Below are 27,407 nucleotides of genomic sequence, written 5' to 3'. Positions count from 1 at the left end.
ATGGATGAGCCCACAGTTTTCTCCAGCAATCCTCAACAAACTCCAGCACCCAGAATACTTTGAGGAGGGAAATGTGCTTTAAAGGTATAGCGTGCACATTCTCCCCTTGTTCACGGAAGCCTCATTTTGCAGGGCTCAGAGATGGTGTGCCTGCAGTTGCAGATTTCCTGAAGTGTGGTGCCTCTTCCTTGCACTGAACTGTGCTCTTCTTGATCCTATATTGAGTGCACTGCAGCCAGGCCAGGTCGGGAGTGTTGCTTCATTTGCAAAGCCTTAGGAGTGGGCTTTCCAAAAAGGAATGGTACCTCATATCTTCGCTCTTGCTTTCACAAGCATTCCTCTTGTGAATACAGTGGTACCTCGGGTCAAGAACTTAATTCATTCTGGAGGTCCGTTCTTAACCTGAAACTGTTCTTAGCCTGAGGTACCACTTAAGCTAATGGGGCCTCCCACTGCTGCTGCACTGCCGGAGCACAATTTCTGTTCTCATCCTGAAGCAAAGTTCTTAACCCAAGGTACTATTTCTGGGTTAGCGGAGTCTGTAACCTGAAGTGTCTGTAACCTGAAGAGTCCGTAACCCGAGGTACCACTGTATGTGCTAAAAGCACTTTGTATTTTGTGGAAGAGAAGCAGCAGCTCAAGATGAACCTGCAGGATGGGTCAGAACTACTGCAGACATTCATTTCCCCTGAGAAAAAAGTAAGAAAGGAATGAAGGTGGAGTGGAATTGCTAAAGGACTGCATCTTTATCATGTTTGAATGAGCAAGCATAAGTCTGATACATGGAATATGTGGTGCTCATGCTGGCCCACCAGATTCATTTGTCATACTGATGGCACCTGCCATGCTAGACTCATCCTTTATGATATGTGCTGATCCCCTACAGTAGTGAAAGCAGGATCCTATGGAGCTTAATATAATACCCATAGTCTTGGGTGTGCCATCTTACGTTCTATTCTATATTAAACCCATATTTGTTCACACATAGAGCTTTAAAAAAGACTGCTAAATGTGGAGACAATAAGGGAAAAGGCTGGAGCTTATGGTGGGCTGTTCATTGAAAGATGGGGAACTCCAGTGAGGACTCCTGAGCATCCATATATTTGAGGGGAAGAGAAGTATTGGACTCTGCTGCACACACACACACACACACACACGTTTGCTCCACCTTTGTGTTAACTTTGGAGTCTCCCTCCCAGATTTCCTCAATCCCCTGACAGCTCTAATAAGGTTGTAGGTCTTGCTAAGTGGACAGTAACTTGCGGGAAGATGAACTGTGCTGTGGCCTTGAGCAGTCATGTCAGCTTGTAATCATTTTCCCCCCACTCTCTTTCTTTCCTCGCTCTTCACTCCCTCATGGCTTGTCTCTGGTCTCGTGTCACTTCTAGTCTCTTGGAACACTCTCTCCGTATTCTCAGGTAATCATATGGCACACAAGACTAATATGAGGGCCCATGTGGCATTGAGCTGAGGAACTGTCTGCTGACAGCTGGACCATGAAAGCCCCTTGGCTGGGTACTGAAGGGTCAAACTGCATTGCTACTAAGCCTTGTGGTTAGACACTGGAAGGTGACCGTCCCCCATGACAATGTTATATTAGGAATGCTCAGGATAAAGCAAACTGTCTTTGTGATGTCTCTCTCTCTCTCTCTCTCTCTCTCTCTCTCTCTCTCTCTCACACACACACACACACACACACACACACACACAATGCCCTTGACTGGAAAGAGAACAGTCTGCCCTGAACAAAATTAAATCAAAAGTAGAGGGCTAGGATTTGCGCCATGGGCAGTGATGTGGGACAGAAACTTTTCCTAATGCTTTGTTTTTCCATGGAAAATGTCCGTAGGTTCATTTAATAATAGTGAAGGGGTGCCAACTGCAAATATCAGGGAAGTTTCAAAGTTTTTAAATACAAGTAAAATAAACATGTTCAACTAGATCACTCTCTAGGGCAGTAATGGCCAAACTTGGCCCTCCAGCTGTTTTGGGACTACCATCATCCCTAGCTAACTGGTCAAGGATTATGGGAATTGTAGTCCCAAAACAGCTAGAGGGCCAAGTTTGGCCATCACTGCTCTAGGGCATCAGAATTCCGCCCCCCCCCCAAGCAAACTGGAAATATTCTGAGGCAAATTACCCTGTGTATTTGCATAGGAAAACATTTCTGGAATATCTTCCAATTCCATATTTTCCAGAAAACCCACATCACTGGCCAGGGGTCTCATGCGCTTGCACCTCCCTAAGGGCTGAGTCTTTTGCCATCACTGCTCTTTCCCTTTCCCAGGATATTTATGAAAGCATGGACATCCGACAGAGGCGAGCCTCCAGCCCCGGCTACATCGACTCCCCCACCTACAGCCGCCAAGGCATGTCCCCCACCATCCCACGCTCACCGCACCATTATTATCGCTCAGGTAAGCGGAGTACACATGCGAAGCAGAAACCAGCGCTGTGGCATCATCAGGACATATGCGCCTCTCTCCAAGGCACATTCAGGGCTGGAACATCTTCCCATTCCCAGAAGAGCTTGTACTGTGAAGCCCCACGACTCAGTGGTGGTGGGGAGAAGGGCAAAGAGGACACACCCCCTTGGCCAGTTTCCTCTCTTACGGAGGAACATTTCTGGACACCTGGCCAACTTTGCTACTGTCTGTCCTCAGGGTAGAGATGGGTTGATTACTGGGACTTCATACTCCACTGGTGCATATGCCGCTCTCCTTTTTCTGTGGCCACTTCAAAACTTCAAGATCCTGTGCTAGTGATGAAACGGAAAGGAGCAGATGATGTGGGAAGCAACGGATGCGCCAGGATTCATAGGCACACGGACAGAGGTGCTAAGGAGTTCTTCAGCATGAACACAACTGGCACTAGGTTTTGACATGTTGCACTTAGGAAAAAGAGCAGAGCAGAGAAGGGAAAAAACGCAGAGAAAAGCATGTCTAGCAGAACTGGCTTATTCTGGGTCTCCTGCAGCATATTCCCCCACCCACCCACCAGAACCTCAGCCTCTGCCAAAATGAATTAAGTTGTACAACTGTCACTGAGCCTGCACCTCTGGCACCAGCTAACGCTGCCGGGTAAATCCTGGCATGGAATTTTGGGTACTACTGGAATAGGTTTAGAACTGCCACTGATGACATGCACCTGTGGGATTTTCCTCTGGCTCCTCTTCATCGGTGGACCCCTCCCCCCTCCCCTCACCGTGGCGTGTAGGAGTCTTCATGACCACCACCCCCCACCCCACCCCTCCATCATTCATGCATCCCCATCATTGGTTCACAGGTGGCTTGCTACTCTTCTAACATGGCTGCTTCTAACACCGATTCTCCTCTGCCTCTCTCTCTCTCTGTCTCTCTCTCTGTCTCTCTCTTTTTCTTTCTTTCTCCGCTGCTCCCTCCAATCTGCTCTTTCAAGGAACAGAGAGTGGGCGCAGCTCCCCCTACTATAGCCAGTTAGATGTGAGGTCTTCTACACCAACCTCATACCAAGCTCCTAAGCATTTCCACATTCCAGGTAGGCTCTGGAGGCCTCTGGCCAGCCTGTGAAGGAGCGCTGTATCTTTTTTGGTTTTGGTTTTATTTTTGCATGCATGCACGCACGCATGCATGCGCCAAGTGTGCATACTGCATGAGTAGTGCTACTGCCAGCCTAGAGTCAGCTAGCAACAGCAAGAGACATCTGCATGTCAGAGGCCATCCATAAACAAGACCTGCAGCCTGAACCCCCACCCCCTAAGTTTGTTTTCACCCTCCCTGTGCAGCTTCCCCCTCCTCAGCAAAGAAGAGATCCTCCTGCCCCTCTCGTTCCATTCTCTTCCCTCAAGGACCACAAGGCAGAGCTTGTCTGTCAGCTAGGAGCTCTTCTGCACCCATCCTTGACAGATAATTTATCTTATACTCCTCCTGCTCCCCTCAGGGACCGCTGCACCCTTCCCCCAGATTTAACTGGGCTTGCCAGATGGCTGCTCCCCTCCAGCAGAGACTCCGGGGGCCACCAGGTAAGGGCCACTGCCGCGCCCCTCCTGCAGGGAGGGTGGGAAGGAGGGCAACACCTGCCCCTTTTCAGTATGCAAGTAGTTACACGTGTGCCCTCCCCACCTGCCCAACAGCGCAGCCTGTCATCAGCTTTGCTCACAAAGGGAATCTAGAATCATTAGTTCACTCCAAGCACGTGAGGCCGACACCTGTCCAAACACCTGGCAGCAGTGGAAGCCCTCGGCCTAGATTGAACTAGGGCAAGTCAAACCAGGGTGCCTTTTTGACAAGCACACACCCTCCTACCTGAAGCCATTTCCAAGATTTTGATCTCAAGTCATTCAAACAAGCCAAGAAAAGAAACTCAGGGGCCTTAGGACGAATCTGTTAGGGGCAGGATGAAAACAAGTGACAGAATCCATGCCTGGTGGCTTGTTTTATTTTTTTCCTCCCCTCAATTAGCTGTGTGTTGAAATCCAAATTTTACTTGGCAGCTGATCCTGGCAGTGCCCATGTTAGCAGAGTGGGAGGAGACACTTGCGGATTTTCATGAGGGGCCCTTGAACTCACAGTGCGAGAGAAGAAGGATGAGGTAGACCTGGAGTCACATGGCTTAAGGCCTTGACTGCCTTGGCTATTGGAAGGAAAAGGGTCCACTTCACCTAGAACAGCCTGGAAGTTCTGGAATTTTCCCTGTCACGTTTCCTTTCTGCCATTACCACCACCGGAAACGGTGTTCCGACGACAAGCGACCCAGTAGATCTGGCTGACGTCTTTTATGGATGGCCCTTTGCCCAACCCATCAGTAAGCCTTTGTGCTGGTAGGGTAGTTCCTGTTCCCAGCTTGCTTTGCTTCTCTTGCTCTCTCATTTTAAGAGACCCTGGCAGACATGTTTTGCTCTTGGGCAACGATGGGATGAGGGTTACAGCCCTGTCTCTAAGGAACCGACTCACAGATCATCCGGTGCCACTGGCAGACGAGAAAGACGTGGCCATGAGCACCACCCAAATTAGGACTTCCCTTCCCCTGAACGAAGGCAAGCCATCAACTGTGCCAGAAGGAGAAATGTCTGCCTGACCCTGCATGCTTTTAATGGTGAGCATGCTCCCAGCATGATCTCATGGACGCATTCTCTGTCGTATGGCTGTCTGTAGCACACATCACCCCAAGTAGGATGGATTCCTTCTTCCCCCATCAAACCAGCTCCCAACCTATCTCAGCTTTGCAGCTGCTTAAAATAAGGCTGTGAGGAGAAAAACACTGAATGGAGTAAGCAGGCATTGGATTGTGGGTGGGGACCTTACCCACAAATTGTGGCGGCTCTTGTGATTCTGAAACATTCGCGCACTGGCTCCTACTCTCCTTTTCTGTCTCTTTCTTTCCTTTATTATCTTTCTTTTTGCCTCCAGCTGCTGCAGAGAGTAACATCTACCGGAAACCCCCCATCTATAAAAGACACGGTACAGTTTGGGCATGGCTTTGACACATATTTGGATACACATAATAACAAAGTCCAGTTCTGCTTTTGAGACAGTGCTGCACATTGAGTGTGGAGTGACTCTGTGAGCTTTGCAAAAGTTATATATCATGTTGACATTTACCAAGTGCCAGACCTGGACACAATGGGGGAAAGAATGTAAGTCTGAGTATTTCTGACTTCTAAAAAGGAAACCCCAACAGAACTTACATTGGGGCACGTTCTAAGTCAGGGACCTTCAGACGTTGTCCTAGGAATATAAAAAGGTCAAGGTCAAAATCTGCCTGGGTCTCCTCAGCCATAAGGAACTCAAAGTAGAAATGGGCTATTTAGCTGACAATCCTTACTCTCTTACAGGTGAAAGGGAACAACAGGGCTATAGCGCCAGTTCAGTTATTACACCCATCATGCATATTAGTATTAGTATATTTACACCAATCATGCACATGGAATTTTTCAGGTCCCTCCCACAAGGGGCTGTCAATCTAAAGTGCCACACAAGGGAGACATCAAGGGCAAGGATGAAAATGGAAGGCAGGGGTGAAAGGGAGAGGAAAGTGTGGTTGTTGCAATATGATGCATTTTGACCTAGTAATAGCTGGGCACGGAGTTGTACCAGAGGCTTCATAAGGAAAGGTGGCCTTTGAGGAGGGATCTGGTGGAAGGAAGAGAGGTGGTATCATGGCCAAAGGAGAATGGGTGGAGTTTTTTGAGGGAAAAGAGGCATTTGGGGAGTGGTTTAACTGGACTTCTGAAAGTCACAGGCAAGAAGGTATCAGGATATAAGTGAAGAAGGGGTCAAGGTCACAGAAGGCTTTGAATGCAAGGATGAGGAGCTTGTGTGGGGTCCAGGAATGCACAGGAAGCCAATGTAGGGATTTAAGAAGGAGAGTGTCATGGTGAGAGAAGTAAATGATATTGGCAGCTAACTGCTGGAGCAATATGATGGAGTTGCCTCCTTGACACCAGCATCACTGCTGCTTCCCAGGATGCATCAGGGCAGGGGTGAGGTTGGGGCCATCTAGGCACACCCGCAGGAGCTGGCTGCACTCCATGCTGACCCCAGCCTTGCCGCTGACCTGCCCCACCATGGAAAGCAAGAGTGATGCTTGTGTTCGCTGGACAGCTCCACACCACCATACCAGATGCTCCTGGAGGGGACTGACATGAGACAATCAAAGCCCAAAGGTCAAACTGAGAGAAGATCAGGGCATAATGTAGATTTTTTTAAATTTATTTTTTTGCTAAGAGAGCAGAAAGGAAGAAGAGCTGTCTTCTTGCAAAGTCATAGAGAAGCAATATGGCTTTGCAATGAACTTAAAAAGGGGGGAAATGAGTGAACGAGAAGAGCAGAAGATAAAGCCAAGGTCTGGTGCCTATCCCCAGGGTGGGTGGCCATACTGTCACTGGATAAGGAGACTGTACAAGGCGAGGAAGGCTGGAGAGGAAACGTCTAGCCTCGTACATGAGACGGCCATGAAGCATCCTAGCAGGAATATCACTTGGAGGTGTGGGACTGGAGGCTAGATGTTCTGCACCCACAGGGCCTGGGAAACTACAGAAACAATGTCCCTCCAGACTTCTTCTGAGTCAAAGCTCTTGGGAGCCATGGAAGACGGAGGAGCGCCCTCTGCTGGGCAGGTCCCATCAGTGAGGAGGATGAGGGGCTTGCTCTGCACTCGCCCATCTGCTTTTATTGCTTTAAAAGGGTCTTGTGGCTTTCCCCTTGAATGTGGTAACCGAGTGTCTCCTCTCTTTCCTTCCCCCTTTCCCCTTCCGCTCTCTGCCTAACACCCTGCCCTGCTGGCTGCCTGCTCCCCACTGCATTGTAAGTACCTCCCGTTGCCTCTCTTCTTGGTACCAACAACCTCACCATGCCTTGCTCCTGAGAAGCCCTCTGACTTCCTCCAGCAAGCCTTGGATATTTTAAAGCTTAAGGGGGGGGGGAAATCTGCCCTTCTATTAGGACATAAAATAGCTTTCTCTGAAGATATATATAAAAATACATTTGTGGACTTAATGCATGATCACGTAATGCAGATTACTTATCCCTAAGTGCTCTATAAAAATCCTCTTGTACGCTCCGTCCAAAGTTTTGCTTGTTTTTCCTAATGCATATTTAAGGGCATATTTTCAAAGCAAAATTGCTCAAAACCAGTTATCTCCTTAACACACTTTATTTATTCTTGAGAGTATCAAACCAGGAATGAGAGTTGCTCCGTGTTAATTAAAACAGAGTGTGTGTGATAAGAACATAAGAAAAGCCCAGCTAGATCAGGCCAAAGGGTAACTTAATTCAGCACCTTGTTGTTGCAGTGGCCAACCAACCTATGGGATCTGGTCTTCATTAGGATGGATTGCTATTCTGGATTAATTCTGGATTAAATCATATGTGGGGGGTTGGGAAGGTGTGTGTGTTTTATTTTTAAAGAAAGCTGATATTAGTATAAGCTTCCATTGGCACCAGTAGGAGCTTGTTAATTGCAGCTGGGATAGCAGGGTGGCACAAGTAATTTTCATCTGTTTTGGCCCACAGATACAGGTTTTTGAAGACTGGAAACGTGGATATAGGGAGGATCTGAGGCTTGTATGAGGATGAGTTGCTAAGTACAGGCTGCATAAGGCAGCTATTCTGTATGATAACAACCCGTCAACCCAAAGCAAATCACACCCTAATTCTCTTTCACTGTTCCTTCCTGTGGCTCTTCTCTGGTGGCCGAGCTACATGGGAAGCCGTTCATGCCATTAGCAGTTGTGTGGATGGCTTTTTCTTTTTCTTGTAAATGGAGGTTTTACTACAATCAGATGGCATATAAATTTTGTTAAATAAATAAAATACAGTGATAAAATTAATGACTGTAAATTGCTTTGAGTCATGTGAAATAATAGTAGTAGGAGTAGTAGTAATAGGCAGGGAGGCAGAGGGTTGATGTGGATTAGGATTTTTGTGGGGGTTCGGGGACTTTAGTCTCTCCGTCATCGATGGTCCTGATCAGAGATCTCCACTTGATATTTTCATTTACAGAAAAGCTTCCATGGGAATAAACGGGAGCTTTCTGTCCAATGCAAAGGGCAGACATGAAGGAACTAATTCAGATCAGGACTCTCATGTCTCCCAAGGTCCCAAACTAGATCAGCCTCTGCATTTGCTTTTTACATTTTTGAAAGCCGTCCATAGAGTTTCATGCGACTGGCACCTTGTCTTGTGTGGTCCTAAGACTGAGCCAGTTTGGGCCATGCCCAGTGTCTCACTTTTGGTGTGATCATTGCTGTGTCAGGGTGCTTGCTAGTTCAGGGGGGTGGCTCCCACCCTCCTCCACTTGCCTGACCTCTTTCCCCTTCCTCCCATTGCTCTTCCTTTCCCTGCCCTCATCCAGCTACCTCCCGCCCCAGTGCTGCACTTATCTATGAAGCTTGTGCCACTTGTTTTCTGCTTCCCTTCTTGACAAACACAACCTTCTCCAACCTGGTGTCCCCTCCCCTTCAGCCCCCATCAGCCCCCAACTAGCATGGCCAGTGGTCGGGGATGATGGGAGTTGTAGTCCAACAGCATCTGCAAGGCACCAGGTTGGGGAAAGCTCACATAAAGGATGAGAATGTAAGCAGCAGTCGGTTCATTGATCCTGCTAGCTCACTGTTGTCTACAATACTGGCCAGTAAAGCAGCTCTCTGTGGTTTCAGAGTGGAGTCTCTCCAAGCTCTACCTGGAGATACCTGGGATGGAACCTGGGAACTTCTGCATGCAAAGCATGCACCCTGCCCCTCTGAGCCACACAGCCCTTCCGGAATCTAGAGAGTGAACTGTGCCAGTAACCAACATGGAGCTGCGTTGTGCTCCAGCTTGGAAACTTCTGCCGTGGAGGCAATTCCAGGCCTGGCTTTAAACAGACACGGGAGTCTCCTGACTGAAGCAATAGGGATGGGGTGCAATTACCGGGTGCCACATGTTTGTTGACCGAGGATAAGTGCTACCTTATCCAGTGTGGTGTAGTGGTTAAGAGCAGTAGACTCGTAATCTGGTGAACCGGGTTCGCGTCTCCGCTCCTCCACATGCAGCTGCTGGGTGACCTTGGGCTGGTCACACTTCTTGAAGTCTTTCAGCCCCACTCACCTCACAGAGTGTTTGTTGTGGGGGAGGAAGGGAAAGCGGAATGTTAGCCGCTTTGCGACTCCTTTGGGTAGTGATAAAGCGGGATATCAAATCCAAACTCTTCTTCTTCTTCTTCTACCTGCCTCACAGGGTTGTTGTGAGGATGAAATGTAAGTGGGAGGAGGAGAGCCAGATACACCAACTTGAGCTCCTTGGAAGAAAAAGCGTGGTATATAAACATATAAATAAATAAAATACTGGCAAGTGGAAAATAGCAGAATTGCATTGCTCTGTTGCTCTGCATTTGCCTAAGCTCTATAGAGAAGTAGCCAAAAGTTTGCTATCTGGATATTTGGAAGAAAAGTTTGAATTAGGCATGATAGCAGCAGGACCGTTCATTTAAACCTGGGTTTGTTCTGATCTTGCTTGAAGCATTTTTTAAGTGCAAAAGCAATGGAGGGAGGGGGCCCATGGCTTCCCTCCCACAAAGCCTCTCTCCTGATGTCTCTTCCCACTCACCCACTCACCCTGGCACCAGCTTCAGCACCAGCGAGGGGCTATGGTGAAATGAGCAGTGGGTACACAGAGCAGGCATGTCTCCCTTCCCCCTTGTTCCTCTCTCACCTTAAAAACAAAGCCCTTGTTTTTATATAAGGTAGGAGCTGTCCTGGAACGATGCATATGCCTCTGCTGCCCTCGCGTGTCATTGCTGCCAGACCCTTCTGAAGAGCTCCCCTTTTCCTTCCAGTCTTTCACACGTGCTCTCTGTCGCTTTTGCAGATACCCTATCTGCAGCCACAAAAAGCAAAACCAGTGAGGATATTGCCCAGAGCTCCAAATATAGCCCAGCCTACTCTCCAGATCCATATTACCACTCTGAAACAGAATACTGGACCTTTCAAGGCTCACCTAAAGGTAACATTCTCCACACCAGGTCACCAAAAGCTCCAGGAATGTGTGTGTGTGTGTGTGTGTGTGTGTAATCCTACATGCAGTGGCCATGCTGAAATGGAGAGGAAAGTGCCAAAATATCCAACTGCAGAGAAGGACTGGGCTCTTGTACCTTTTAAGCATGGTCTGCAACAGGGATGGGGAACAGTAGCCCTGCAGATACTGCTGGCCTGCAACTCTCATCATCCCAAGACCATGCTGCCTTGGGCTGAGTCCAGCAACATCTAGAGGTTCCCCATTCTCAGTCTAGAATATCAAGGTGGGCAGAAAGCTGCACCAGCTGAAATTCCCTCTTCTGCAAAGCTCTTAAAGTTACAGAAGCCCTGTCTGCCTTTGTGGCTGCTTACCTTCCATGAACCGGAAGCTCTAGCCCTTCCCAGCTATAATGCCTGAAAAGAATATGCTACTGTCTGTCCCAAGCTTCATGCCAGAAGGAGCACAGGCCCCTTTGGGTTACAGAAATGCACGTCCAACATTGGCCCCAACCCTAGCAAAGTCCCCAGATTCATGGCTGCTGTCTTAACCTGATGCCATGCAAGTGATTTCTTTGAACTGACTGCTCTGCCGCCACTTCTTTGTAGCACCACGAGTTCGGAGGTTCTCATCAGGAGGAGAAGAAGATGGGTTTGATCGAGGGATGCATAAGGTGAGTGCTCATCTTCACTGATCCACCTTTGCCCATTTTATGCTGAACTTAGGAACGCTTCTCCAACCCAACTTCCAAAGGCTGTCTTCCTCCTTGGGTTGATAGCAGCACCTTCAAGGTTCCTCACTGTGCCAGCCTCTGCTGCTGTGCTCACGACCTCATAAGAGGAGGTCGGCTGCTGAGGACTTTGACTGTATCTTCAGATGCTGCTCCATTCTGTGCAATGGGGTAGTCCAGTGCTGATAGCTTCACTGGGGAAACAGTTGAAATCTCTGAGTTCATGTCAACAGTGATAATGCCTCTGCACCTTTTCATTATGTTTTATTGGATTTTTACTCTTTTAGGTCATTTTATTATGCTAATCTCTCTTTTTCTGTATAATTTTTCATTAAGTTTTTCTGTTTTACATTTTAAAATATTCATTTAAACAACCTTAAATCAATGACTTCTCTTCTCTTTCCATGGTTCAGTTTACATACCACAAATCCCTGCATATTTTACATAGGCTAAACCATTCAGTATTCCATTCAGTATTCAGGATATAAATCCTATCAAGGTGGCTTACAAGTAATATTCTGTTACATATTCTTAAAAGACAATAAGCGATATTAAAGTGTTGACACACACCAGGATCCTTCCCACAGGGCTGTTCATGGTAGATCATGGGGTGGTGGGGTTGCCCAGCAGGATCCGGCCCTGATGTGGCCTTTGCCTCCTTCCCTCCCTCTCCTATAACATTCATCTTCTTAATATTTTGTGGTGATAGCTCCAGACTGGCATTGGCAGATTGATACTTAAGGAAGAAATGAAGGCCCGATCCAATTCCTACGCTGACCCCTGGACTCCTCCTCGCAGCTCGGCAGGCAGTAGAGAAGCTCTTCACACGGCCGGCTACGAAAGCTCCTTAAATGGCTGTAAGCAATTGGGAAAATTTCACCTACCCCCTGCCTGCCTGCCTGCCAGCAGATGGTTGGCTTCAAGGAAGGGAGAGGTGCAGAAGGCTTGTCTTTTCACAGGCCGTGCATTGCTATTTCGTAAGGGAGATTCTTGCGGGGGGGGCAGGTATCACAGACATGGCAGAATGATCCCAGTGCAGGGGAAATTCAGATCAGATGCTGAGTCTGTGGATTTAGAACCAGCCGACTGAGCTCTTCTAGTGAATTAAATTGGCTGGTTTTGCTATGAATATACTGGTTCCAGCCTGATATTGTTTTCTTGATGCAACATTCATAGTTGGGGACCGTGAGACTAAGGGAGGTTAGAACTGCAGTGAAAATGGAGACATTAATAACGGCCGGTTAGGTTCACATATTGAGAATGAACGTGGGTGTTTCAAAGCTACCTCATCATACACACAGCACTAGCCTTTAGCTCACAATCCTGTTTCTAGGTCTCACACTGCATTCTCAACACGGCCATTCCTGCCTGATCCAACTATTCCCCTGGCTTTTGACAGAGAAGCATTTGAGAGAGTCAATCGGCCTAAGACAGAAGTGTGCATAAGATTGATCGGGATCTGCTAGTAGATCACTGGTGGTTTGCAATAGGATTTCTGATTCTCAATTATTTTAGCAATAGCAAGCAGCTAAGCAGTTTAGAATCCCTGATCTGTAATAACTCAGACGTAAATGTGAGCTTGAATATGCAAACCATGTATGGGCTCCTGGGGTGCAGCAGGCAATTGGTTCCACCCCCTTGACTCACCATTTTTACCCCATTGTTGCACCATTTTACACTGGCTCTGCCCACCCTGTACCTGCCCTGGCTAGTGATCTTTGTGGTTCTAATAGCAAACAGAGCACATCTCCATGTCTGGGCGAAGGGAGATCAAAATCTCTCTTCATTCATCTCGTCAGTGAGTTGGTGTTTGGAGAGATTACTTGTCATTTCCCCCATTTGTTTGTTGTGTGTCAAGCATATTCTACCAAACTGGGGTGATTAAAATTTCAGGGATCAAGAATAATGTTCAATGTGCTGCCCCCTAGTGCTCGAGTTCACAGAGAAATCTTCGACAATAAAATCATGTTCACGGGAATCATGCATTCCACGATGCCAGAGTTTATTTGGCAAACTATATATAAGCCTTTATCTATGTCTGCATTCCCAGGGTTAACTTGCACACCTTCTCGGACACGTACGCTCTCACGCTATCGCTTTCCCTGGGGCACCCTACCAGCCGGAGCCTGAAGGAATATTTCATTAATCTTTGATGAACTTCCACATTATCCCACCTCCCTTTCTCCTTCCCCGCCCCCCCTCCTGCCAAAGGAGTGTGGGTGAGGGGCAAAAATGTGTTCCTGCAATTGCATCAGCTGGCCACTAGATGGGGCCATCAACAGCTCACAGCAGCTAGTCATTCTGGGTTGTTGCTTTTAGTTACTAAAAAGTTCAAACTAGATATGGCACATAGTCATGTTTACCTTTCCAGCCTCTCTTTTTTTAAAAAAAAAAACAGCCTCAGAAGGAATTAAGTTTAAGCAGAGAAATTTGGGTTGGGGAGGAGGAGAGGCTAGTAAAATTCAGCATTATTATTATTTTTTGCTCAAAATTGGCCCCTCCTCAGCTGTTTTTCTGCTGGGAGGGAGGGCATTTTGTGTAGCAAAATGGCTGTAGGGGAAAGCATTAAACAGCACCCCCCGCCTCTCCTTCCCCCCTTGCATCACTTACTTCTCCACAGTCAAGTGTCCTAGTATATGATTAAATGGAGAAAAAGTCAGCATTGTCATGAAGGGCTTGGAGCCAAGCTACATGTTACACTTAATGCATAGTGTGCAGCTACATCTCTGGATTTCTTCTATTTGGTTGCAGATACAGGAGGTCCAATTGTTTTCTAGATAACAGTGTGTTGGGATGGAGGAAGGTACAGAGGTACCTCGGGTTAAGAACTTAATTTGTTCTGGAGGTCTGTTCTTAACCTGAAACTGTTCTTAACCTGAAGCACCACTTTAGCTAATGGCGCCTCCTGCTGCCGCCGCAGCACGATTTCTGTTCTCATCCTGAAGCAAAGTTCTTAACCTGAGGTACTATTTCTGAGTTAGCGGAGTCTGTAACCTAAAACGTCTGTAACCTGAAGCGTCTGTAACCCGAGGTACCACTGTAAATCTTCTGCTACAATTGGGGTGAAAATCCCACCTCCCTGCAGTTGGGAGGCTTAGATTTAAAATGTTCCATTGGGTTTAATGGGAACTTTTCCTTAAGGGCTGGATTCAAATGAGGTGATGTGCTAGCAGGAACTAGCAAAATATATCCCACTAGCACAGTAGAACTTCCCCTCCCCCCCCAAGCACCCCATAATAAGCTCTGGAGATATCTTAAGAACTCCCCAGGAGGAGGAGAGGGGATATATTTACATCAGTCAAACTGACATTGATTTTTCCCCCCTAAGTCTCCTAGCCATGCAGGGCGATCTTCATTGCCACACACACCTGTAACTGGTTTAAAAAATAATAACCCACAGACATAGCTGCACACTACACATTGATGTAATACGTAGTTTGGCTCTTAGAAGGCACACCAGTAATGAAGCTTGACAAGAACTTTATTTTCTCTCTTAAACAAAGCAGAACAGCAACAGGAAATTCCTGAGTCCACCAAGTACAACTAAGTCCAGTGCCACCTAGTGATGAAACCACAGAACGACACTATCCACATAATGTGAACCAAGCAATACCTGAAGATAGCTAGCAGTCATTTTTACGATTGAAATGATACTCCCTTGCCACACGCACCGCAGTTGTCTCAATGTGCCACGTTGTTCACAGCCGTCTTTATCTGTGTACAGAAGCATATGGGCTTTGAATGTGTGATTCAGCCTGTGGGGTGTGTTCAAGCTTGCACTGCTGTGAAACATACTCTATGTGCATGCCTGACTTGTTGCTTTGTCTTCCTCCACAGCACCCCGTTCACATTACCTGGCTGACAGTGGTACGTTTCGCTCTGCCTCCTGCCTCTCTCACTTTGTGTTGTTTCATCCACTTCTGACAAGGAGGACTTTTTAGAACCAAAGTAGTTTCTTCCTTTCAGGACTATAGAATCTGGGTGGGAGGGGGATAGAAGTGAGGGTGTACTCTCTGTTGTGCTAGTGAAGTGCAGTAGGCCCTGGGTAAGCCTGGGGTTGTGCTCCTCTATCGATGTCAGGCTTACCATAAGTACATCGGTAATCTCAATGAGGAGGAACTGAGAGACAGGACTGGCTCTGCTGTTGGACAGGGTGAGGTAGCCAATCTCAGCAGGCAGATTTTAGAATGCCATTAAAGGGAGAGTATTGTCCACTTTTTCAGTTTATTTGTCACACAGTTGTAGAGCTGAAAGGCACCCAAAGCGCCATCTAGCCCAACCCCTTTCAATGCAAGAATAACAGATACTCATTTTTTACGTTCACAGAGAGCCCTAAGTTACTGCCTCAAACATGTCTCTAGTGGAATGCCTTCTGCCACTCCTCAAGATGCAACTCCTTGAGCGATAGTGGAGTGGAGTGGTTAGGGTGTTGACAAGGCCCAGGGAGGTGTATCCCTACTCAGCCAGCAACATCGCTGGGGGACCTTTGGCCAGTTGCTATATCTTAGCTTAATCTACCTCACAGGGTTGTTGCGAGGTTAAAATGGGAGGTAGAGAACCAGGCACACCACCCTGAGCTCCTTCGAGGCAGGCAAGATAATAATGCCAATAGCAGTCATATTACTCGTGTGTAAAGAATTAAAACTTTCCTCTTCTTCCTTGCTACAATTAATTTTCTGCCATGCCTGTAGATTGTTCCTTTTTCTAGGCAGTGGGGAAGCCTGCGTCTTCTGACTTTTGCAAAACCTGTTCTCTGTTTCAGATCCCCTCATTTCAAAATCTGCCTCTCTTCCTGCTTACAGAAGGAATGGGCTGCACAGGGTAAGAGGGCCTGCTGACTCTCAGCCTTTGGTTGACCCTTTGGGAAAAGGAAGTCCAAGGACCTCTGGAGCCCTCTTCAATCCTGGGCTCAGACTTTCCAGTGCCGGGTTCAAAAGTGGGGAGTGCTTCCTTCCTCTTGGAGCCCACACATTCCCCTCATGCCAAGAGGGCTCACAGGGGCTCAGAGGCAGTTGCTAAGAAACAGCTGCTGCGGAGATTCCCCCAGGAAGGGATGAGCAGATTGGATTCTCAGTGGGAGCTCAGGGGTCGAGAAAGCCACAGCGGCTCCTGAAAATGCAGTCATGATCCACAGGAATTTTTCTGGGGATTGGGAGTAGCAAAGTCAAGCGCTGAAAGGCTAGTTTCTCACAAAAGAATGAAAAGAACGGTGCCTGCACAAGTCTCTCAGGTTCCACAAATGCTAGGAACCCTTAAAAATGGAGGAGGCAGCTGAGTTCTTGGCCTTTAGGGTACACCACTCAGTTGTTCCCTATAATTCACTGATTCATCTCTCCTCTGCCACCGCCTCACACATATATCGGCAAAGAGTTTAAAAAGTCCTCCATTAAGCAGCTAACTTGTTCCAGGCACCTTTTGGTGGAAGTAACTATAAAAGTGCACAGCGGGTTTTAATGGGATTGGCCATATCAGGATGGGCCATAGAATCGTAGAATTGTAAGTGTTGGAAGTTGGAAGTGACCACAAGGGTCATCTAGCTCAACCCACTGCAATGCAGGAAGCTTTTGCCCAACGTAGGGCTTGAACCCACGACCCAGAGATTAGGAACCTCATGTTGTACTGACTGAGCTATCAGAAGCTCTATCATGGGAACCTGTGGCCTTCTAAATGTTGCTGGATTACAACTCCCATCATCCCTGACCATCAGCCATGCTGTCTGGGACTGATGGGAGTTGGAGTCCAACAACATCTGGAGGGTCACAGGTTCCCCACTCCTGGCCCACATGCTGACCACTCTTTTCTCTGTATTGTTGTTTCCTCTGCAGCCTCCCAGCGCTGAACTCTTCCACTACGACAGCACGAATGCCGTTAACTGGGGGATGCGAGGTGAGTTGTTGTTTGAGAACAGAAGCTTTGGTGGAGCCCAGTGTGTGCACTCCTAAATCCTGTAACAGCACTCCTATAACTCCTGTTATACAAGAGTTAATGCTTGCTAGTATGCATACTTATCTAGGAGTAAGTCCCATGGGTTTCAGTCGAGATTACTGCTGAGTAGATAGATAGATAGATATTGTTATTGATTATTGTTATTTATTTCAAAGTGAAGACAAAATCCCCAATGTGCATAAATTGTTTTAAGTTGCTTGGCAGACTTAAGTAATAAGGCAACCCTATAAGTAAACACTTAAATCTTTCCTGCTGTAATCAATGGGATTTAATACTGCTGAATTTGGACTTAGATTGTGCCCCAAGCCTGTCCAAATCTTACAGCTGTGAAGATAGGCTTGAAAGGGTGCCATCAATGCCTGGAGAAATCCCTGATGCAAGAGGGAGGCTGATCAGTATTTCCAGTAGCCAGACGGTAGGTCTTCAGGCCTCTAGATCATTTAATGGCCTTCCCCAAAACTAGGAGACACAGAATATATTGTGCACACGTAGGAAATATCTGCAAGCCCAGCTCTCTCAGCAGTGAAGTTTCAGAGGTTCCAGCATTTCCTTACAGTGTGGTTTCCTTAGAAAGAAGTCACTCCGGACTGTCCGGTGTGTTCTGATATATGGTTTATTTACACAATATATAGACTGAGCATATTTGGAGGCTTAGCACCCCAACACATACTTCTTCATCAGATTTCTGAAAAGTAGCAGGAGGCTTGTCCCCTCATGATGCTTCCAGAGCCCCAGCTAAGCCCCGCTACCTCAGCCTGATCTTGTCTCAGTCTAAACTTGTATTTCACAAAATGATTTAAATTAGCACATTCCATTGCTGAGAGGAGGGAGGTTGAAGGTAGCCCCCCTTCCAGAAACTCCCTGGCCATTTCCTTAGTCAAGCAAGGGCCAACCATTCCAATGTTATCAATGCTGATCTCCACACAGGAGGGGATTTGCCAGGCAGAACTTGTCCAACCAGTTTTGGGCCTCCTTAAGGGTGTTATCTTGGATAACCACAGACACAAAAAAGATTTGGAGTGGGAAATCCTTGAAAGAGCATTCAAAGCAAGCTGCCCTATCTCATTACAATAAAAACTGCATATGTAGAGATCACTTAATTCATATGTTCATGGTGCAGAACTTGGATAAGTGGTGCAGCACTGCATTTCATTTGTTGTAAGCGCAGAGCGTAGGCAGCTCTGCATACTGAGTGACTAGCTTCACATTCCCATAGGACATAATAAATGCCTCTTAGTGCAAACATCACGAGAGTTTGCAATGGCACAGACTCTATGATTGCAAAGGAAAGGAAAAAAGGGATTAGACACTGACCTCTTTCTCTCTCTCCCTCTCCCTCCCTCCCTCTTATCATCTCTTACAGAATACAAGGTAACACTTTCCGAGGAATCCTGTAGAATTCTAGAACCTTAGGTCCTTTTGCCACCTGAAATGCTGATCTGCAGGATCTGCAGGATCTGGCCAGAAGAAAGCCTCCTCTTCCCCTGGGTGCTCCTGGCCTGCAGTGCTCTTGAGTGCTCCTTCTACCTGGACAAAGGTCTCCTCAGGGTCCTTCAAGTGGGATTCAAGCACTTGATTGGGAGTTCTTGTGCAACAAGCCTGCTTCCCTAAAAGGCCAGAGTTTTTGCTTTGTGCTGTGTGCGTCATCTTGTGTTGAAGTTTTGCTATTCAGGTGTATATTGCCAAGTTAGGGTCACTCCTAGCATGCTCAGTGGATGGCAACCTGCATTCAGATAAAGGTTTGTCATAGGTTTAAAACAAAAACAACTTGTGGGCACAAGTTTCTTCCAGGCAGGCTGTCTCTACCCGTTTCTTCTTTTTGTGTGGATGGACTAGAAATCTGTGGCCCAGCAGTCTGTTTTTCTCCCTCCTGCTCCTGTAGATATACCCTTACGAGCTGCTTCTGGTAACCACAAGGGGGAGAAACCGCTTGCCCAAAGATGTGGACAGGACTAGGCTGGAGGTAAGCTGGCTCTCACAATGCTCCTGCCAGGACCTGGAACTAATCTGGTCAGTTTGTTCAGGGGTGGGGAGCCTATTTCAGCATAAGGGTCAGACTGGAGTTTGACTAACTTTCTGGGGTCCATGTTCCAATGGTGGGCACCTTTACTTCTCTTCCCCCCCCCCTTGTCTCAACTATACATGCACCAGGCACACACCACTCATCCACTTTCTCAACATGCTGTCACACACAGACATACACTCTCACATGACAGGCAGGCATCCAGACAGGCTTTTGCCTATGCAATCAGCATTCCCAGCCGTTCCACTCCAGTAATGGAGGCGGTTGGCGGCTGGAAAGTTCCCTTTGCCTGCTCTCTGGTGTGAATCCCTAAAGAACAGGCAGAGAGGTCTTTCATTTCTCGATCTTAGTGCTTAAGTACTACAGCACTAAGATCAGAGATAAAGCCTCTGCCTGCTCCTTAAGAGCTCAAGGCAGCATTTCCACTCACCCCAACCCTGGCTCACTATAAAGGTACTTGATCAAAGGAATAAGTTGCAATAGGAACCTATGGAACAACCCCCCTTTGACATATTTAGGTTAAATGTGCATCCTTTGATGGTGCTTTACTTATTCATTAGGGAAAATGCTGAATCAAAAAATGAAGTTGAATCCTCAAGTGGTGTAAATGATCCATTGCACTCTAAGGATGTCTAAAAATAACTTTATCAAGCAGTCGTTTGTAAGCAGCGATCCTTTGGCCACATGGGGAGCCAGTTGTGTACTGCCATTTACCTCTGGTGATCATAATTTTTCCACATTTTACCATATCCTTCCTGTTGTAACAGCCGGTGACACCAAGGGATCCCTACTCTACCTCACAATTGGAGATACAGAGAAATGGGATTTATAGCTGTAAATATCATCATTATTATTACTATTATTCTTATTATTATTACTATACAAATTGTAGCATTGCTCAATACATGAGATACCATAATGTGCTATGTTTTAATTTTATTACATGCATATGCTGCCTTTCTTTCATCATGGAGCTCAAGGTGGTATGCACAGAGGTGTAGCTAGAGGGCAGGGGGCGGCACTTACTGCGAGGCCTGCAGTGCACCTGAGCCACACGTCTCCCCTTGGAGTGACATGGTGGCTCGGGCACCTTCAGGCTCCGCACTGCCCGAAACGGCAGCATGGGACTTGCATTTGCCCACTGCTTCCCCCTCAGCTGCACTACAACTGAGGGGGAGGCAGCAAGGACTTCTTGGAAGCTCCACGTTGCGTACCCTGGCCCAGCTCCCCCGGGTGGCTTTCCCCGCCCCCAGGGGCAGGGCATACATGCTGCCCCGGGCACCCAAGTAGCTAGCTATGCCACTGGGTACGCACTGGGGTATCATAAGAGCACAGGGACAGCCCTGCTGGATTAGGCCAAAGGCCCAGGTAGTCCAGCATCCTGTTCTCACTGTAGCCAACCAGATGCCTGTGGGAAACCTTGGCAAACTGGGCCTGAGCACAAAAGCCCGCTCCCCTTCGGTGGCTTCTGGCAACTGGTATATTTCCCCATAGGGATATCCAGGCAGTGCACGTTATATCAACGATGAGGAGTCTGTGGCTGTAGACTTGTCGTTAGAGACTCCAACTCTCACCCACCCTTGCCAGCATGGGAAGAGATCCCCATCCCTGCACTAGACCCCAGCTAATTGGCTTGGTCAATGGCCAGCTGTAAGCATTCCAAATCAGTGCCTCGGGCCACATCCAAGTTTCCTCTGCCGGCTTCCAGTAACTGAAGGTCTCGGTAATGAGGATAGAAGACCACTGGATGGCTCACTTGGTTAGATGTGGTGCTGATAAGGCCAAGGTTGCAGGTTTGATGCCCATATGGGTCAGCTACATATTCCTGCATTGCAGGGACTTCAGTTAGATCAGAGGGTTTCAACCTTTTTGGATCCACTGCTCCCTTGAACAACTACATTCTTTCTGCAGCACCCTGTGGGGTTCAGGAGCCCAGTTGTGCCCCTTGCCTGCAGAGCTGACAGCCCTTCACCCCTTGGGGAGTGTTCCCTCAGCCTCCTATTATTATTATTATTATTATTATTATTATTATTATTATTATTATTATTAAATTATCCTCCACTCTCCTTGAGAGTCCTCTGGGCAGCCACAGCTGCCACCCCTGGTCTCTGCCCTGCCCCCCTGCCCCAAAGAGAGGTGCCTCCTCACACTGCCCTACAGGAGCCTAGGAAGCACCCCGTCGCCAGCCCCATTTACCTACAGAGCTTCTAGCCAGGGCTGCTGCAACAAACAGCTGTGCAAGCCTTTGGGAGGCAGAGACACAAGAGGGCATCAGAGGAGGGAGGGAAGGAAAGAGGGATGGAGGCCAGTGTTGCCCACGGGACGCCTGACCACCATTCAAGGCACCCCAGGGTGCCACGGCCCACTGGTTGAAAAACACTGGATTAGATGATCCTCTATGAGTCTATGATTCTTAGAGTGTGCATTAGGCCTCGCGTCAGCACTACGTACCACTGCTCCTGCAATTCCTGCTTGGATGCACACACTGTCTCCCTTGCCCATGAGCCCCGTGCAACATGATGCCTGTCTCTGCTCTCCCTCCAGCGCCACCTGTCGCCAGAGGAGTTTTACCAGGTGTTTGGCATGACCATCGCTGAATTCGATCGCCTGGCATTGTGGAAGAGGAACGAGCTGAAGAAGCAGGCCCGGCTATTTTAAACAAACGAACAAACACCGTACATTATAAATAAATATATATATATATGTATATACATACCTATAAATATATACATATATATAATTATATTATATATATCTATATATAGAAAGATCTCTATATTGAAACTCTGTATAACTCTTTTTGTTGTACAGTGGGAGCCCTGGCTGCTTTCTTTGGAAGCCTGTAGCGTGAACTGAAGACTCACAGATATTTTTATGCTCTCTCTTTTATGCTCTTTCCTTTATTCCTTTCTCTCTTTTTTTAATGTAGCTGTTCTTCGGGGGGAGTTTTTTCGAGGGGGCAGGGAGGAGGCGGGGTCCTGTTTTTATATTGAACTCTCTTTTTCTTACATGAATGTCAGGCAGTCTTGGGCATTATAGCATCACACACACACACACACACACACACACACACACACACGTCTCTTGATCCCAAGTCCAGGCCAAGGAAGGAGGTGGTCCTGGAGCACAGGCCTTGCAATGAGTCGACTTCCTCTCTTGTCCTCTTGTGCCCAGCGCTTGGCATACGGACATCGGAAGTGCCCTGCTGGATCAAGCTGAGGGTTTGTCCCAGGGATGGGGATACTGCAGCCCTCCAGGTGCCATAGACTACAACTCCCATCATCCCTGACCACTGGCCATGCTGCCCGAGTCTGATGGGAGTTGGGAGTCCAGCAACATCTGCAAGGCCACAGATTCTCCACCCTGTCGAGCCTCGTGTTTCCAATGGTGGCCTTATGTTTCTTTGCCGTTTGATTCCCATTACTCTGCCTTAGCCACCTCCAGGGCTATGTGCGCACTGTGCTGCTTGCTTGCTTTCTTCTTCCTCTTCTACTTCTTTAAATCAAAATTCTGCACCACAAAAATGAATCAAATTCTGTGATTTGCATGCATTATATAAATTAAACATGTTTGCATATTAAAAAAAAAAAAACCCCACCAGAACAGCCAAAGTCTGTCTAGGCCACCATTCTGTTTCCCACAGCAAAAAGCAGGGGCCCATGGAAGTTAACAGACGGGCCACCCCCCTGCGGTTTGCTCCCAGTTTCTACTAATCAGACACACTGCCACCGTGCATGGAGGCTGCATTTTGTGAGCGTTGGTAGTAGCTGTTGCTAGTGGTAGCACTATCCTCCATGAATACAAAAAATATTAATTTGCTTGACTTATTCTCCTCCTCATCATCATAGTCGTATATTGCTTGCCCCAGGACCCTTAGAGAGACTTACTGGAAGTGCTGGACTTGGAGCACTTTCTGAGCCCCAGTCTGACTTCAGAGATCCCACCAGCCTCTTGCTTTTCTGAAATATGAAAGCTGGGGTTCTCCGAGGGCTGAATTTTGCGCTCGCTACATAACCAAACCCCACGTCTTCTGCATTTGCACAAGTTTGTATAATGGACACATGGCTATGCCCTAACAGAATGTGGCAATGGTTCTTTTTAATGGCTTTCCCTTTCCATTCCTCCAGCTTCATTCTCTCAGCCCATTAGTGGGACGTCTAGCAGCCTATTAATCCAATAAGCACTACCTGCAGGTGGGGGGATTTTAATCTTATAAATCCCCAAATCAGCACTGTTCCCCCACCCCCTGACTAGGAACAGCCAGTGCCCCTCTCTTACTCCTGAAGGAAACAGACACAATTCTCTCTTGACAATGTCCTTTTAATAAACATTTTTAAAAATGTTAAGAAGACATGAAACTATACCCAGCTAGGTGTGTAATCATTGGGGGCACTGCATCTGAATCTGAGACTTCCTTCCGTTCTAATGATGCAGCGGACATAACTGATGAATCGTACTCCAGAATTTCAAGTGGGCATAGAAAGTGCTGGCTTGTAAAGGAAAGGGGGTGAGCTTCGCAGAGGCCTCGGCACTTTCTGGAATACTATTTTCAGCTTCTTTGGATTGGATTGGACTGGCCATTAGCAATGCCTCTGATCCCAGTTCAAATCAGTATGATCACCTTCTGAATGAAGAACTGTACATGGAATGTCTTTATCTCTGTGGAAAATTGTAGGCTTGTTCTGCTTTCTTTTTTAAAAAAGAAAAGATTTCTTACCTAATACACTGTTTGAACAAAAGAACTGTGTGCTGTCTTCTTCTTCTGTTATTTTATTAGATTTATTTACCACCATTCGCCATAAGATCTTAGGGCAGTTCGCAGACTAAAATACAGAATAAAAAACAGTAAATAATTAAAACACAACACATTATTATTATTATTATTATTATTATTATTATTATTATTATATTCCTGATTAGCATTCCCCGTCTTTGGAATGTAATGGCAAGGTCAGGGTCACAAAGTTTGAAACTCTGAGCAAAATCAACAATTGCATGCCCATCTATGTTGAGTGATCCTTCTTTTACTATGCTAGAATTTCAGCTAGCTTCAAGGTAACAGAGAGACATCGTTTTGTTTTTTTCTGGATAGGTGGGGGGGAACAGGACTGGAGTTGTTGGCTGCACATTATTTATCACTCTGTTCCAGCCTAGCGAAGAAGGAGCAAACCCATTACATAGCAAATTGAAATTGCACTGATAACCAATGTGAACTGAGAAAGCGATTAGTAGTTTGTTACCCCATTGGGCTTAGGGATCATTTATCAAGCTGTCTGATGCTGCCTACCTTAGGTAACCCTTAGCAGAAAGTGCAAGAGGAGGACAAACAAAAATCTCTCATCAGGAAGTAGCAGGTATAAAAAGAGAGGAAGTAACAATGGATCCTTCAGCTTTAGTGCTGTCATGCAATGACCTGATAGTCACAAATGTTGGCTCAGTAATTGCATCAGTGGGATGTATAGGGTGTAAGGAGAGGAGTAGTAAAGCATGGGATTTCACAGGCTCTACTGATCAAATGACTGGTAGTGCCTGCAAAAACCCCTTTCAGGCAAGGCCCATCTTTAGTCACTCCACAGCTGATGATGTCAGATACAGGGCAGGTGGATTAGTCTAACAGGCCAAATGTGGGAGCTTGGTGGCCCTAATTAGGCCCATGGGTTGGAGGTTCCCAATCATGACTGTAAATTGCCCTCTGCAGTGATGTAAAACAACAGCAACAGGGATATTTAGAGCTTCCACTCAAAGGACTTCAAGTTGTAACAGTGCTTGAATGCTTTTCACTTTCTAAACAATTTCCAGGATATAGCCCACTGAAGGAAAATGAATCTTGATGAGTGGGATTGAAATTCTAGATAAACCATTCAGTTTCGGGGTGTCCTTGAGCAAGAGAGGCCTTTTAGCTCAGATGGGGGGCAATAATAACGTGTATTGTTATTGTGAGGATGAAAGGATGATAAACAGAGCAGCAAATATTCTTCCTATGCCTATGGAATAAGAAACAGATTCATTCCTGTTTAGATAGGTGAAAAATGCTAGACGCAGAGGCTTAAACTGCCATTATTTTCCCACCTCTGTGAATTTACATTATGCAAATTTAGACTTGTGCATTTGCTGACGGATTCAAATTCTCAGCTTGAAAAAGTTTAATTTGATTTGGTTCAACTGAGAACTGTACAGGGTGTACAGCAGGGATGGGGGAACCTGTGGCTCTCCAGATGTGATTGGCTGTCGCATTGTTCAGCAGCGAATAATGAAGAATTAAGAAATCTAGTGATGTGGTCCTGGGATACTGAGACAAGACAGTGTTTTCACACACATTTCCAAAGCTGTATACTGCACACTTTTACTATAACCTGGAAATATAAGCATTGTTGGTGTTGCAGTTCTAAGAACTCTTAACAGGGGAACAGGCCTCACTAAACTCTGCAAGACTTTGAACCAAGTATAGGACTGCAGTGCTGCTCTGTCTAAATTCTTCTCTTAAATATATGGATAGCACAGGTACTTTGTGCACAAAACACTGTTGGGTATATTGGTAGTTACTTTGTTGAGATCTGGACTGGAACTTGAATTAACCACATGGGCTCTGAAGCACAGCACATTTCCACAATGTTTTATTTAAAAAATCACGAGAATGGTTCCTCTTGCAAATTATTTGTGTGGACAAAGGATTTCTAAATGCTAGCTCATCAGGAAAATCATCTGTTTGTTACAAACATAAGAAGGGCGGGGGGGACACCTTAGTTTTAAATAAGAGCTGCTTCCCTCTAATAATACCTCCCCTGAATGCACTCATGCACACTCCCATACCATCAGCTCTACTATTGGGATGAGGTTCTACTGCAGCATTTTTGCTCTGTTCCCTTTAGCTTCAACTCAGAGCAGAAAGATTTATATGGATCAATACAAGGAAAGTCTCCTGCACTCAGACAAAAATGAAGCAGGATAACAAGCCCCATCAGCGGAACAGGGTTGCTTAAGAAGCAAGACAATTTATATTAGTCATTGATTACTAGATAAATTAGCACTAAACGGGGGCTTATTAAGCCATGGTGAATGGAATAAGCCAGAGATGGGACACAGTTTTCATTTTAAGGACCGCATTCCCTACTGGGCAACCTTCCAGGGGCCACATGCCAGTGCTGGGTGGGGTCAGAGGCAAAATTGAGCAAATCAACAGGTGCAAATGTGATCTTTGCATGATGGCTGTCTCAAATGTCTACACACCCCAGCTTAATTGCAATGTGAATTTGTCTTAAGTTTTTCAATTGGATCAAAGCCGGTTTGGAAAATGCCTCAAACAGCAGTATTTCCCCAGAAACTGCAGCAGAGATCTGGAATGTGGCTGATGTTGTGTGCAGTTTCAAAACCAAGGGGTATGAGCACAGGGGAAGCACGGGGAAATGGCAATGTGTATGCAGCCAAAGACCCTACCTTCCCTTTGCTAGTTCAAGGGTTTGTGTGCAAGCACCTTGAATCAAAATATTAGTCTCCTGAGAAATCCTCATTCTGCTGGGAACATTAGCAAAATGAATCCAAAAACCAGTGGCTAGCAAGACTCTAAGAAAGCCAGTTTTTCATGTAATACATCTTTTTTTGTGTAATATAATTTATTATTACTTAAACAGGATGGTGAATAAAACTATTGCAAAGGAAGAAAAATGCAATTGAGAACTTTTAGCTTGACAATTTGACCACTGAGAACTATGACTATACACACCTGTAATTAACATCAGGCTTGAACTTTTACCCTCCAGTTCTGATTCATGGGCCAGCAGGATGCCTGGACCACCGCCTAGCCTGAGGGTAAGGTTAATAGGATTGGCCACAAAGTGAAAAAGCTTTTGAGGTTGCGACAAGCCATCAAACAAATCGGAAGACATGATTTGGTGAGCCTACACCAAGCTGAGTGGTCAGTGAATCACATCCCAGAGGTATGGTGGTGGCTGCTTTGTTTTGGTCAAAGGAATGAATGAATGAAAAAGAACTTCTGAAGCATTTCACTTTAGATGCTATGGGGAAGTTAGAAAAACTATGGTTTGCCTCTAATGTAGCACTAAGTTAAGCTTGTGCAACAGGACCCCCCTCCCTCCATACACTTTCTAAAACTGTTCTGGGTCCCCCCACCCAACCTTCCAGAGCAGATTTGGCAAGAATGAAGGCGGGTGATGAAAGTTGAAACATTTGAAGTTGAAGACTACCCTGTGAAAGGAAACTATAGATTGTCTATTCCCAAAGA

At 46.5% G+C, this 27,407-nt stretch overlaps 1 protein-coding gene across 13 annotated transcripts in view; it reads left to right on the top strand.

The window, feature by feature from the left end:
- ABLIM3 (actin binding LIM protein family member 3) overlaps window positions 1–22,555 on the top strand; it is a 141,890-nt gene extending 119,335 nt beyond the window's left edge. For 3 of the 13 annotated variants that reach the window (XR_008328901.1, XR_008328892.1, XR_008328894.1), the window contains 12 exons: window positions 1,389–1,418; window positions 2,288–2,417; window positions 3,418–3,516; window positions 5,388–5,438; window positions 10,326–10,460; window positions 11,078–11,142; window positions 11,909–12,056; window positions 15,037–15,066; window positions 15,962–16,020; window positions 17,025–17,085; window positions 18,509–19,108; window positions 21,713–22,555. Coding sequence is in view for 1 of the 13 variants with exons in the window: in XM_053376589.1 (XP_053232564.1) it covers window positions 1,389–1,418; window positions 2,288–2,417; window positions 3,418–3,516; window positions 5,388–5,438; window positions 10,326–10,460; window positions 11,078–11,142; window positions 11,909–12,056; window positions 15,037–15,066; window positions 15,962–16,020; window positions 17,025–17,085; window positions 18,509–18,516; window positions 19,028–19,108; window positions 21,713–21,826 (1,011 nt within the window). In the remaining 12 variants the exon portion in view is untranslated. Of the gene's footprint in view, window positions 1–1,388; window positions 1,419–2,287; window positions 2,418–3,417; window positions 3,517–5,387; window positions 5,439–10,325; window positions 10,461–11,077; window positions 11,143–11,908; window positions 12,057–15,036; window positions 15,067–15,961; window positions 16,021–17,024; window positions 17,086–18,508; window positions 19,109–19,935; window positions 20,003–21,712 lie in introns of those variants that run through there. The other 10 variants (XR_008328896.1, XR_008328903.1, XM_053376589.1 and 7 more) reach the window with 9 other exon arrangements.
- Window positions 22,556–27,407: the final 4,852 nt, after the last annotated feature.

Source organism: Podarcis raffonei, chromosome 2 (assembly GCF_027172205.1).
Source record: "Podarcis raffonei isolate rPodRaf1 chromosome 2, rPodRaf1.pri, whole genome shotgun sequence".
In the NCBI taxonomy this organism is placed as follows: domain Eukaryota; kingdom Metazoa; phylum Chordata; class Lepidosauria; order Squamata; family Lacertidae; genus Podarcis; species Podarcis raffonei.
Note: the sequence above shows the minus strand (reverse complement) of the source record. Positions and strands in the feature narration are given on the sequence as shown.